Genomic DNA, 12870 nt, shown 5'->3' with positions numbered 1-12870 from the left:
GATCTCAGCCTCCTGAATACCTAGGATTATAGGCGTGAGCCACTGGCACCTGGCTGTGATTTTTTTTCATGATTTTTTTTTTAAACTTACTGTTTATTTCTTTTTGAGACAGGGTCTTATATGACACTTAGGATAATCTCAATGCTAGGCTTGACCTGTAATCTTCCTGTTCCCACCTTCCAAAGTTCAGGAATTGATAACCAGTGTCAGGCAAGAGTTCCTTTGGGAAAGATTTTTTTTTTTTTTTTTTTGGTCGTGGGGCTTGAATTTATTACTTGGGTGCTGTTCCTGAGCTCTTTGCTCAGGGCTAGTGCTGTACCACTTTGAATCTCACAGATTTTCCTGCCTAGGCTGTCCTCAGATCTCAGCCTCCTGAGTAGCTAAGATTATAGGCATGAGTCACTGGCACCTGGCACTTGGGAAGATTTTTGATAACCCATTCTCTTTTTAGTAGATATGGGGCTGGGGATTTTTCTTATTCTAAATTAGTAACCATTAATATGTGTGTATATTAGTATATTTGTATATATTAGTTATATGGTTGGGGTTTCATTGTGACATTTCCACACATTTACATTATAGTCCAATCAATCTCACCCCTTCTATTGTTCTCCTTTCCTTGAGGAAATTAAAATGAGGCCCCAAGATAATCTAAAAAGATCAGTTTTATGATTAACTTCAACTTTCCTGGGTGTAAAAGATTTTATTTCCATATTTTACCTTTTTAATAGTGGAATGTATATGAAAAACACTAGTATAATGCAGTAAATTGTTTTAAACAATTTTTATTAGCATATAGTTGTGCTGGGAAGGTGGCTCAGTGGTAGAGCGCTTGCCTTGCATGCCCGAGGCCCTGGGTTCGATTCCTCAGCATCACATAACCAAAAAGAAAAAAAAAAAGCCAGAAGTGGCGCTGTGGCCCAATTGGTAGAGCACTAGCCTTGAGCTGAAGAGCTGAGGGACAGCGCACAGGCCCAGAGTTCAAGCCCCACGACCGGACACACCCCCCCCCCCAAAAAAGGGGAGTTCATCATGACATTTCCGTATGTGCATGTTATATCTCCCTTGCTCTCCTCTCCCTTGGTAAAAGCATTTCATGTTTCACTGTTCTGTTTACATATTTGCAAACTTTGACCATATTCATCCTCGTTCACCCTTTTTCTTTTTTTGCTGGTCATGGGGCCTGAACTCTGGGCCTGGGCACTGTCCCTCAACTCTTCATCTCAAGGCTAGCACTCTACCACTTGAGCCACAGCACCACTTTGGGCTTTTTCTGCTTATGGGTGCTGAGGAATCAAACCCAGGGCCTCATGCATGCAAGGCAAGCACTCTACCACTGAGCCACCTTCCCAGCCTCCTTGTTCACCCTTTCTGTTTGAAAGTAAAACTAGCCCTGTGGGAGGGTTATTGTGCCCCCTTCCACATTGATACCCTTCCCACAGAGCCAGTTTTACTTGTCTGTCTTTTTTTTTTTTTAGTACATATTAATTGTACCAAGGGGTTTTCACTATCGTGTTTTACACACATACATTTAATCTGTGTTTTACTAGTAGGACATACATGAAAATCACTAGTGTATAAGGTAGCAATCCACTTATAAACGTAGTATATAGATAATTGAAATTAGTATGAATTATTAGTTTTTAGTATGAATTATTGTTCTGCTCAGCAATAGAACAAGCAGATTTTATGCAAAAGCTGTATGACGGGAAACACCCCTGGTGAGGAGGTGTGTGCAACATTCTCCCAAGTCATTTGAGGGTTTGTTTTCTTTAGTCTTGTCAGTTTGCTCCTACCAAGCTCAGCTACATTTTTAGTTTAACTACAGTATGACCAAGCCTGGTACTGTCCCTTCTGTCTTCCAGTTGTATAGAAACTTTCTCTTTAGCTTTTGTCCTCAGTAGGATTGGTGGCAGTTTAGACGTTCTCATTTATTTCAGAAGCATTTCTTGCATCCATCTAACACTGTGCTTCCCAGATTTGACCCTACGTAGCACTTGTAAGTGGGTTAGGCAAGATTTGACTGATTCTGTGATGCTTTACCTTGCTAGTTAAAGTCACAGCCCAAGTAGTCCTGTGGGTCTTGCTTAGCATAATTGTGAGCACAGAATGATATATTGACCTTTAAAAGAGGTAATAATACTATATTTATGACCCTGTTTTTATGAAATCTTGAGTGCAGTTAGCATATTTCCTGTGAAATGTGAAGACATCCTTCACTTTATAAAAAATATTGCAGAAACAGCAAAAACAAAAGAGCTATACAGGGCTGGGAAGGTGGCTCAGTGGTAGAGCGCTTGCCTTGCATGCATGAGGCCCTGGGTTGGATTCCTCAGCACCACATAAACAAAAAGAAAAAAGCCGGAAGTGGCACTGTGGCTCAAGTGGTAGAGCGCTAGCCTTGAGCTGAAGAGCTGAGGGACAGCGCCCAGGCCCAGAGTTCAGGCCCCATGACCGGACCCCAAAAAAAAAAAAAAAAAAAAAAAGCTATACAAACAAAAATATAAGAAGGAAAAATAATTGCATTTAAAAATCCCAGTGATTGGGGCTGGGAAGGTGGCTCAGTGATAGAGCGCTTGCCTTGCATGCTTGAGGCCCTGGGTTCGATTCCTCAGCACCACATAAGCAAAAAGAAAAAAGCCGGAAGTGATGCTGTGGCTCAAGTGGTAGAGCGCTAGCCTTGAGCTGAAGAGCTGAGGGACAGCGCCCAGGCCCAGAGTTCAGGCCCCACGACTGGACCCCCCCCAAAAAAAATCCCAGTGATTGGGGCTGGGGGTTTAGCCCAGTGGAAGGGCGCCCGCCCGGCGCATGCAAGGCCCTGGGTTCAGTCCTCAGCCCTGGGGGAAAAAAAAAATCCCAGTGATTAACCTGTGGCCATAAATGTTGGCCATAGAATTTGGAGTTCTAACTAAGCCTAAGTAAGTACATACCTGCTGCTCTTCCATTTGTTTGTGCCTGACTAAAGAATATGTTGGCCAGATATATTCTTGGAATTGTTGTGGAGACTGTGATCTTGTTTGGCCACCAGAGCTGATTCTAATTTGCCAGGACTTTTTTTTTTTTTTTTTTTGGTCGGTCATGAGGCCTGGGGCCTGAACTCTGTGCCTGGGCGCTGTCCCTCAGCTCATGGCTAGCACTCTACCGCTTGAGCCACAGTGCCACTTCTGGCCTTTTCTGCTTATGTGGTGCTAAGGAATCGAACCCAGGGCCTCATGCATGCAAGGCAAGCACTCTACTACTGAGCCACCTTCCCTGTCCTGCCAAGACTTTTTATTAAGTGCCATTTTTAAGACTTTCTATGTTAAAGAAGTAAAAGCAGAACCAAAAATTCCTTATACTTTCCTTTGTCTAAATTAAGTTTAACATGGACTTTGATCTGGCTCATTGATTATTGAAATTATTTGTGTTTGCTTAATTTTCTTGCTTTTGTTTCTCATATCTTTGATTACAAAATAATCTTTATTAAGTTCTTTTTTTGCATACTTTAAGCTTTTTATTGTTGCTGTTCTTGTCTAGGTGCATTTAATTAGGCATTTCTTTCTTTCCTTTTTTTTTTGTTGGTCGTGGAGCTTGGACTCTAGGCCTGGGCACTGTCCCTCAGCTCTTCAGCTCAAGGCTAGCACTCTACCACTTGAGCCACAGTGCCACTTCCAGCTTTTTCTACTTATGTGGTGCTGAGGAATTGAACCCAGGGCCTCATGAATGCAAGGCAAGCACTCTTACCACTGAGCCACCTTCCCAGCCCTAATTAGGCATTTCTTATATCAAAAAATTTTTTTCAAATACTTTTTGAGAGTAAAGGAATTTTATGTTCTCTTTATTTACTGATTTGGAATTCTGCCACATGACCAACATACTTTGTTCTTTGTAAAGCCACATTACCTTTTTGTTCTGAAGCTTTTTGGTTTAAAGGCTTAATATTAAAAAAGAAAACAGAAACAAACTTGGCCCAGCACCCCTGTCTCACGTCTGTAATCCAGAGTACTCAGGAGGTGGAGATCTGAGGATCATGGTTCCAAGCCAGCCTGGGCAGGAAAGTCTATGAGACACGTGTCTCTAGTTAACCACCAAAACAAAACAAAAAACACAAATGGAGCTGTGGCCCTGAATCAAAGCCCCAGGATGGCCGGGCGCTGGTGGCTCACGCCTGTAATCCTAGCTACTCAGGAGGCTGAGATCTGAGGATCGCGGTTCAAAGCCAGCCCGGGCAGGAGAGACCGTGAGACTCCTATCTCCAATAAACCACCAGAAAACCGGAAGTGGCGCTGTAGCTCAAGTGGTAGAGCGCTCGCCTTGAGCTGAAGAGCTGAGGGACAGCGCCCAGGCCCGGAGTTCAAGCCCCATGACCGACAAAACAAACAAACAAACAAACAAACAAAGCCCCAGGATGGCACCCCCACCCCCAAAAAAGTATCATCTGTAAAAATATAAACCCATCCTCTTTTTGGGGGTGTGTGCTGGTGTAGGGCTTGGCTTTTCTGCTCACACTGGTACTGTATCACGTGAGCTAAGCCTCCACATGCAGCTCTTTTGCTGGTTAATTGCAGATAAAGTCTGGACTTTTGTGTCTGGCCTTACAACTTCAATCCTAGGTCTCAGCCTCTTGAGTAGCTAGGATTACAAAGGTGAGACACCAGCACCCAGCTCTTTATTTATGTTTAATGCTTCTATAACACAAAGGAATGGCTTCTGGGCTTTCGTACCTTGAAGTTGGAAGATTCCTTAGCATTCAGCTGGCTGGGAGCCTTCTGCTCTACTTGGATAGGAATCATGGGTAGAGGAGGAGAAGCTCCTGGAGCTATTCTGGGCCCTCAGCATGTTGTTGCAGTCCTTAGCAAGTAGCACCTGGGGGATGACTGGAGACTGCAGTAGGTGGTAAGCTTTAGCTTTGGTGGAGGTCTGTAAAAATGTGCAGCTTCTGCACCTCAGGGGTTAGGTCCCAGGGCACTTGACTGTAGAAGCGTGGGCATGTGTTAAAGCTCTCTTCCTGTGCCCCGGGTCTATATTTCCTTCTTTCTGGCTCCCTAGCCTTTTCTCCTGACTTTCTTTAGCCTCAGCTCTCATTTTCTGCCTACTTTGACTGTTCCTCATTGTGTCTGCCATTTGTGCCTCCTGTGGCTCCTACTGTGGGCATTGTCGCTTTGCTGCTGGATGGTGGCTCTGGGAGGTCCGCAGTCACTATTGCTGCCCTCACCATCAGCTCCCCAGTCAGCTGCCTCGGCCACAGTTGCCGTCGCCGCCACAGCTTGTACTTGTTCTTTACATCTTCACAGCTCATCTGCTCTACGAATGAAGGAAATTAAAATAGACAAAGACCACCAGAGAGAAGTCTTTACAGGACCAAATGTTACAACACCGGTAGTTGGGGGAGAGTGTCTTTTGGCTGACTCATAAAGTGAGGTGAACCAGCCGTGCTTATATTATAGCCAGAAAAGGGGATGTGGCAAGGTTGTCTCCACCAATTATGACCATTCCTTCATCCAAATGAAGGACTGTTGGCACCAGTCATGCCACATGAAGGGCACTGACCTGTCATCAGTTATGGGAGTCTGTTATACAAGTAAAGGGTTTGTTTGCATCAGTCACCAACCTCCCTACTGGGCCATAGTAGGAAGTGCTGCTGCTGCTGCGGTCTGGATAGAAATGGCTGTAGAGTCATAAAAGTTCACTGTCTTGTGAAGGTAGAAAATATGGTTCCTTTGGGAACTGGAGTTGTGCTTCATCATGTAGCTTCCTCGACATGTTTGTGGAGTGCTCATGGAAGCTGATGCTGGCTTGAGGGCAGTCTGGCTGGCTGCTTGGCTCATTGTACTTTACTCAAGGGCGCTGGGACACCAGAGAAGGATCTAACAGCTGTCAGTTAGGGAATGAAGTCTTCTCAGTCCTCAACCTCATAGTTTATGTAAAGAAAAAATAAAATATAAAAGCAGGGTGCTGGTGGTTTCCTCTTGTAATCCTAGCTACTCAGAAGGCTAAGTTCATCTGACAATCATGGTTTGAAGCCAGCCTGCGCAGGAAAGGCGATGAGACTCTACCTCCAATTAACCACCTAACCAGTAGAAGTGGAGCTGTGACTTGAAGTGGCAGAGCACTAGCCTTGGGCAAAAAAGCTCAGCAGTAGTGCCCAGGCCCTAAGTTCAAGCCCTACAACTTAAAAAAACAAAACAACAAAAACAGCCGGGCACCAGTGGCTCACGCCTGTAATCCTAACTGCTCAGGAGGCTGAGATCTGAGGAACACAGTTCAAAGCCAGCCCAGGCAGGAAAGTCCATGAGACTTTTATCTCCAATAAACCACTAGAAAACCGGAAGTGGCACTGTGGCTCAAGCGGTAGAGCACTCGCCTTGAGCTGAAGAGCACAAGGACAGCGCCCAAGCTCAGAGAGTTCAAGCACCATGACCGACAAAAAAAAAAAAAAAAAAAAAGCATAAATAAAAAGGCTTATTAAAGGCTTAACATTAACAATATTTAACAGCTTGACTCCTGCCCCAGTGCCTCAAGTAGAGCTGGCTCCCTGCTGTGTGATGTGTCAGATCTTATTTCTCAGGCAATAATCCTTCCCTTGAATCAGGAAGATATTTGAAGAGAGAGAGAAAAAAATCTTTATTTCAGTGTTGAAATTTGAAGTAAACTGGGCAATTGGCCTTTTTTTTTTTTTTTTGGCAGTACTAGAGTCTGAACTCAGGTCCTCTGTTCTTGCTAGACCACTTGCTGCTTTACCAGTAATCCACACCTCCAGGTTATTTTTGAGATAGGCTCATACCTGGACTCTGATCCATGTATCTTTTTTTTTTTTTTTTTCCCCTTTGGTCATGGGGCTTGAACTCTGGGCTTGAGCACTATCCCTGCATTCTTCAGCTCAAGGCCAGTGCTCAAGCCACAGTGCCACTTCGGGTTTTCCAGTGGTTTATTAGAGATAAGAGTCTCATGGACTTTCCTGCCAGGGCTGGCTTTGAACCATGATCCTCAGATCTTAGCCTCTTGCATAGCTAGGATTACAGGTGTGAGCCACCGGCGCCCGGCTGATCCATGTATCTTAAGCTGCCCATGAAAGGCATACACTACCATGCCCAGTTGAGATCTATGCTCTTTTATTCCCAGGCTGCAATCTTTTAATCTCTACTTCCCAAGCAGCTAGGATTATAGGTATGTACCACCAGTGCCTTCCGGATAATTGCCTTTTTAATAGCTGTAACATACTATAACTCTAAAATAAAATCCCTGGAGAACTTAGAAGGGTTCTGAGCACTAGGAATAAAGATGAGGGAGCCCCAGGAGACTGTGACTTGCTGGATTTTTTTTTCCCCCCAAGACAAGGTCTCACTATGTAGTCTCCCAAATACTGGGATTATATGTGTGCACCACCATTCTTAGTTTGCCAGATGTTGCTTGTGCGTGCGTGCGTGCGTGCGTGTGTGTGTGTGGCGCTGGGGTTTGAACTCTGGGTCCTGTACTTGCTAGGAAGGCACCCTGCCGCTTGAACCATTTCATCAGCCATTGCCAGACATTTCAATTCCTTTTTCCTCTTTCGTTTTCCTTAGGACCAAATAATAAGCTGAGCAAGCTCTGACCATTGGCCTTCCACTCACCAGGATCTTCTACCTAGCTCGCTCTTTGTGGCCCATGTGCTGCATCCTTAGCCGTCAGTGTGCAACCGGCCCCCAACGCAATGTGTGTTTGTCAAACCATGGAAGTGGGGCAGTATGGCAAGAACGCAGGTCGGGCCGGAAACCGGGGAGTCCTCCTGGAGCCCTTCATCCACCAGGTGGGCGGACACAGCAGCATGATGCGCTACGACGACCACACTGTGTGCAAGCCCCTCATCTCCCGGGAACAGCGCTTCTACGAGTCCCTCCCTCCTGAAATGAAAGAGTTTACCCCTGAATACAAAGGTTAGTCGCTCGGCATTTCCATGAGAGTAGCAAGTTTGTTTGGGTTTATGGTTTCTTGGCTCAGTTGTCCTGGTTTTGTCATGTGATAGTAGGTCTGTGTGCTGTACAAAATGAGTGCTGACAGTCTCCCAGCTCCCAGGACGGTTTGGGTTGAGATTTAGTGACTGACTGTTTTGTTTTTTATCAACAGGAGTGGTCTCAGTCTGTTTTGAGGGGGATAGTGATGGTTACATCAACTTGGTGGCCTACCCTTACGTGGAGAGTGAGACTGTGGAGCAGGATGACACGCCCGATCGGGAGCAACCTCGGCGCAAACACTCCCGCCGGAGCCTGCATCGTTCAGGTAGTGGCAGTGACCACAAGGAGGAGAAAGCCAGCCTGTCCCTTGAGACCTCGGAGAGGTGAGAGAAGGGGGAGCAAAGCTGCGGGTGCAGGTCTAATTCTGAGGGCATAAGCGTGCAGAGGCAAGCACACAAAATGCAGTGCCCTAGAGAATTGAGTATCTATTCATACAATGTACATAGATGTGCTTAGCATGAACCTCATGATATGGATGGAAACATCCAATGTCCATCAGCTGGTGAATGGATGAAAAAATATTATGGAATATTATTCATCCATTAAAAAGAGGATTGGAGTACTGATACGCTACAACAGGAACAGATCTTGAAAGCATTAAGTAAAGGAAGATAGACACAACACCACATTCTACTGTATGTATTTAAAAAGATTAGGAAGCCAGGCTCTGGTGGTTTATGCCTGTAATCAGAGCTACTCAAGAGGCTTTCGATCTGAGGATCATAGTTTAAAGCCATCCTGGGTATGAAAGTCCATGAGACTCTTATATCCAGTGAACCACAGAAAATTGGAAGTGGCTCTGTGGCTCAAAGTGTTAGCCTTGAGCAAAAAAGCTCAGGGATAGTGCCCAGGCCCTGAGTTCAAGTCCCACTACTGAAAATAAATAAATAAAATAATTAGGACAGGCAAACCCATATATAAAGAGAGCAGGCGAGTGTTAGCTTTCTGTTGGTAAAGGATCATTAGAGTTAGTGTAAAAGAGGGTGGCTACTAATTACAAAGGGCTTGCTTTTGGGGTGAAAAAATGATTCTGAAAATTACAAACTAGTGAATATCCATACCGAAGGGGAAAAAAATCCCACTAAATGGTTAAAAAAAAGCATGTGGACTAACAATAAATAATATGAGCTTCCAAAACCAAAGTGAACTAAAAATTATACAGTTAATTTTATTCAAAAAGTCTTAGCGAATAAAGTGTTCTGCGATGTGTTTGGAAGTTGAATTTAGGGTGTGCACTGTGGGTTGTAGCTCAGTGGTAGAATGCTTGCCTGGCATACATGGAGCCACCGTGGGTTCCATACCTAGCACTGAAAAAAAAAAAGTGACAAAGTTGAAATTGGGCATTTTCTTACATGTTAGATGTGGTAGTGGGTGCAGTTCATTGATCCATACTGCCCATCCCAGCTCTCAGAGCTTTTTCAGGACCCAGAGCATCCTGGTGTTCTTACTCCCACCAGGAAGAGGTCCCTTGTATCAAGAAGACAGTGCCCTACTTCATACAGTTCTGGAGGGCAGAGTGGCATTTGATACTGCTGTTGCGCGGCCCCGCTGCTCTGAGCCACAGGCCGGCTCCACAGTTCTAGGGCATGTGGCTTCAGCAGTGGCGTGCTGCTGTAGGCTTACCAGTGTGAACACTAGCAATGCCAGTTACCTCAAAAGGTTTTGTTGGAGCATAACAAAATTGTGATAGTTTCACTGTTTTCATTTGGCGTCATCTTTCTGTCAAAACCTCTTGGTTTGATTTATTTTCAGAATAAAATTCTCTTCCTCTAATGGCTTCAAGCTTTCCAGCAAACCTTACTTAGATAAACACAGGTACTGGCCTGCTCAGGGTAGTCCATCTTGACTTTTTTTTTTTTTTTTAAGTTGTAGCAAGGATTTATTTTAGTATGACAGAATTAAAGTAGGGAGAAGCATTTCCTCCTCATCACAAAGGAAATGGAATTACTATTTTGTTTTTTTGTTTTCCTCTTTCTACAAAGCATTGATGCAGAAAGACATTTGTAAGCATGATAGCATATACTTAAAAAAAATTATATTAAAGGAAGATCTTCTAAATGTTGTAGACGAAAACAGGACAGTTATTCCCATCCTTAACAAGAACATTCCATGCTCTACCCTGTGTATTTATTGTGAATCTACATCTTGCCTTGCATAGTTTTTGTCATAAGATATGAATGTTTATCATGTAATTTTATACAAATAATTATTTTTTCAGGCAGTTTTCAGAGACACAAGAGCACTACTCCAGATTAGTGTCTCACGTATCCGGGCCTCTGTGCCGCCTGTTAGCAGAGCCTGCAGGAGGCAGGTTAGACTTGACCTGACCCTCCTCTCCCCCGTCTCCCTGATGATAACTGGCCTAAGTCCCTTAGTGATGTGTGTGTGTGTGTGTGTGTGTGTTCTTCCTTTCTAGCTCCCAGGAGGCAAAGAGTCCAAAGGTGGAGCTACACAGCCACTCAGATGTCCCTTTCCAGATGCTAGATGGCAACAGTGGTGTGAGTTCTGAGAAGATCAGCCATAACCCCTGGAGCCTGCGCTGTCACAAACAGCAGCTGAGCCGCATGCGCTCAGAGTCCAAGGACCGAAAGCTCTACAGTATCCTTGTCACCTCTCCTTCAGTAGTGCTTTCAGGTCTCTGGAGCCTGTGTCATGGCTATCTCTGGACCCTGACTGAAGTTCTCTTCATTTAATAGATTTTTCATCTTCTTTATCTTACTCTGTGTGTGTGTGTGTGTGTGTGTGTGTGTGTGTGTGTGTGTGTGTGTGTGTGTGTGTGTGTGTGTGTGTGTGTGTGTGTGTGTGTGTGTGTGTGTGTGTGTGTGTGTGTGTGTGTGTGTGTTCATGTGTTCGTTTGTACTGGCACTTGAACTCAGGGCCTTGTGAATAGCTTTTTCATTCAAGGCTAGCATTTTTATCCCTTGAGCCCACATCTCCACTTCCAGCTTTTTGCTAATTGGTAAGGAGAGAATCATTGACTTTTATGCGCAGGCTGGCATCAAAGGCTACTACTCAGATCTCAGCCTCCTGAATAGCTAAGATAACGAGCATCAGCACCAGTACCCAGCCTTTTTCTTACTTTGATTACTGTAGTTTTTATTTATTTATTTATTTTGCCTTTTTGATATGGTAAGAATGAAGCTTAAAATTTGGTAGTCTGTAACAGTGCTGTGGGATATTTTTAAATGGCCCACTAGTTTGAAACTCTGAGAAAATGTCAATATTAAATTCTTAAAAGAAATGTTTTTTGGTGCTTGAGATTGAACCCAGGGCCTTCTGCATGTTGAACACTGAGATATACCCACAACCTTTTTTTCTTTAGTTATTTTTCTGGTAGGATCTGTGTCTTTGCCCAGAGCATTCTCAAACCATAGTCTTCCTACCTACTGCCTCCTGAGTATTTGGGGTCACTGGAGTACATCACTATGCCTGACTTAACTGCTTTTTCCTCCCTTCCCCTTCCTTTTCTTCCCTTCCCTCTTCTCCCTCCCCCTCACTGCCTTCTCACTTCCCTCCCTCCCTCCCTCCCTCTTCTCTTCGATGGTAGTAAAGTTTAAACTCACAGCCTGCTATGCAGGTCCTCTACCACTTGAACCATATCCCCAGCCCTCTGGCTTAGTTATTAAGATATGGAGTCTTACTCCTAGGCAGACTTCCAACCTCTATCCTCTCAATCTGCCTCTCAAGAAGCTAGTATTACAGGCATGAACCACTGTGCCCAACTCCAAGATACTTATTTATTTATAGATATTTAAGTCAAGCATTTTCTAAAATTTTCAATTATGACCATTAGAATTTAGTTTGCTTTAAAAAAAAAAAAATCATGGGGCTTAAACTTGGGGCCTAGGTGCTGTACCTGAGCTTTTTTACTGAAGGCTAGCACTCTGCTACTTTAAGCCATAGCTCCACTTCCAGTTTTCTGGGGGTTAATGGAAGATAAGAGTCTCGTGTACTTTCCTGCCTGGGCTGGCTTTGAATCATGATCCTCAGATCTCAGCCTCTTGAGTAGCTAGAATTACAGGTGTGAGCTACCAGCTCCTGTCATGATTTACTCATTTTTGTAGGAGTGATGTAAAGATGTTTCACTCATTTCTTAGGCCTGTGGAAAGTTCTGGCTTAAGAGGAGGGCAGGTTAACTGATGGTGGCAGGATGTAACAAAATCTTCCAAATCTTCTTTATTGCCTACACAGAAGACCTAAATAATCAAAATAAGTTAAAGAGATCAGTAGGGCTGGACACTGGTAGTTCATGCCAATAATAATTCTAGGTGTTGATGTGCATCTAAGTATCTATATAATTGTTTTAACCACAAAATTTGTTGAGAAATTAAAGCCAGAGGTGTGAAATCCTCATTTAAGAGTCTATGAGGTTAAATCTAGTTTGTGTTAAACTTCGTTGTGCTTTTTTGGGCGGGATGTACGATGAGTTTTGTTGTCATTCTTCTTGACTGTGGCCCAGAATTCCTCCTGCTTGAGAATGTGGTACACCACTTCAAGTACCCCTGTGTACTGGACTTGAAGATGGGCACTCGGCAGCATGGAGATGACGCATCTGCTGAGAAAGCAGCCCGGCAGATGAGGAAGTGCGAGCAGAGCACATCTGCTACACTGGGGGTCAGGGTCTGTGGCATGCAGGTAAGTCACCACCACTTGAAAGCCTAGCGCTACCACTTGCATGTTTTAGGTTGGGCCCATACCTGCCTGCCACCCATGCCAAGTGTCCTGGCCCCACTCTTCCAGAGGCTCCTCGAGAGGGTGAGTTCCCCACAGGGTGCTGAGTATGTCCTTGTAGATAGGATCCCTGAGTCCTGCAGTCTTACCTGTTGACAGATGCAGATTTGGCAGGTGCAGATTTGTTGTGAGAGCTTGACCTGGGGACAAGTTAAGACTTGCCGGTCAG

General features: G+C 44.4%; 1 protein-coding gene across 3 annotated transcripts in view; it reads left to right on the top strand.

The window, feature by feature from the left end:
* LOC138824087 (inositol hexakisphosphate kinase 1) overlaps positions 1–12870 on the top strand; it is a 28349-nt gene that overhangs the window by 11763 nt on the left and 3716 nt on the right. For 2 of the 3 annotated variants that reach the window (XM_070017795.1, XM_070017796.1), the window contains exons 2-6: positions 7542–7892; positions 8083–8293; positions 10189–10281; positions 10387–10568; positions 12430–12605. In XM_070017795.1, the coding sequence (XP_069873896.1) occupies positions 7670–7892; positions 8083–8293; positions 10189–10281; positions 10387–10568; positions 12430–12605 (885 nt within the window). In that variant the 5' untranslated portion in view covers positions 7542–7669. The remainder of the gene's footprint in view (positions 1–7541; positions 7893–8082; positions 8294–10188; positions 10282–10386; positions 10569–12429; positions 12606–12870) is intronic. The other variant, XM_070017797.1, reaches the window with a different exon arrangement.

Source organism: Dipodomys merriami, unplaced genomic scaffold, assembly GCF_024711535.1.
Source record: "Dipodomys merriami isolate MVZ:Mamm:240054 unplaced genomic scaffold, mDipMer1.0.p SCAF_125, whole genome shotgun sequence".
NCBI lineage: Eukaryota > Metazoa > Chordata > Mammalia > Rodentia > Heteromyidae > Dipodomys > Dipodomys merriami.
The sequence above is the reverse complement of the archived record's forward strand: the minus strand, read 5'-3'. Positions and strand labels throughout refer to the sequence as shown.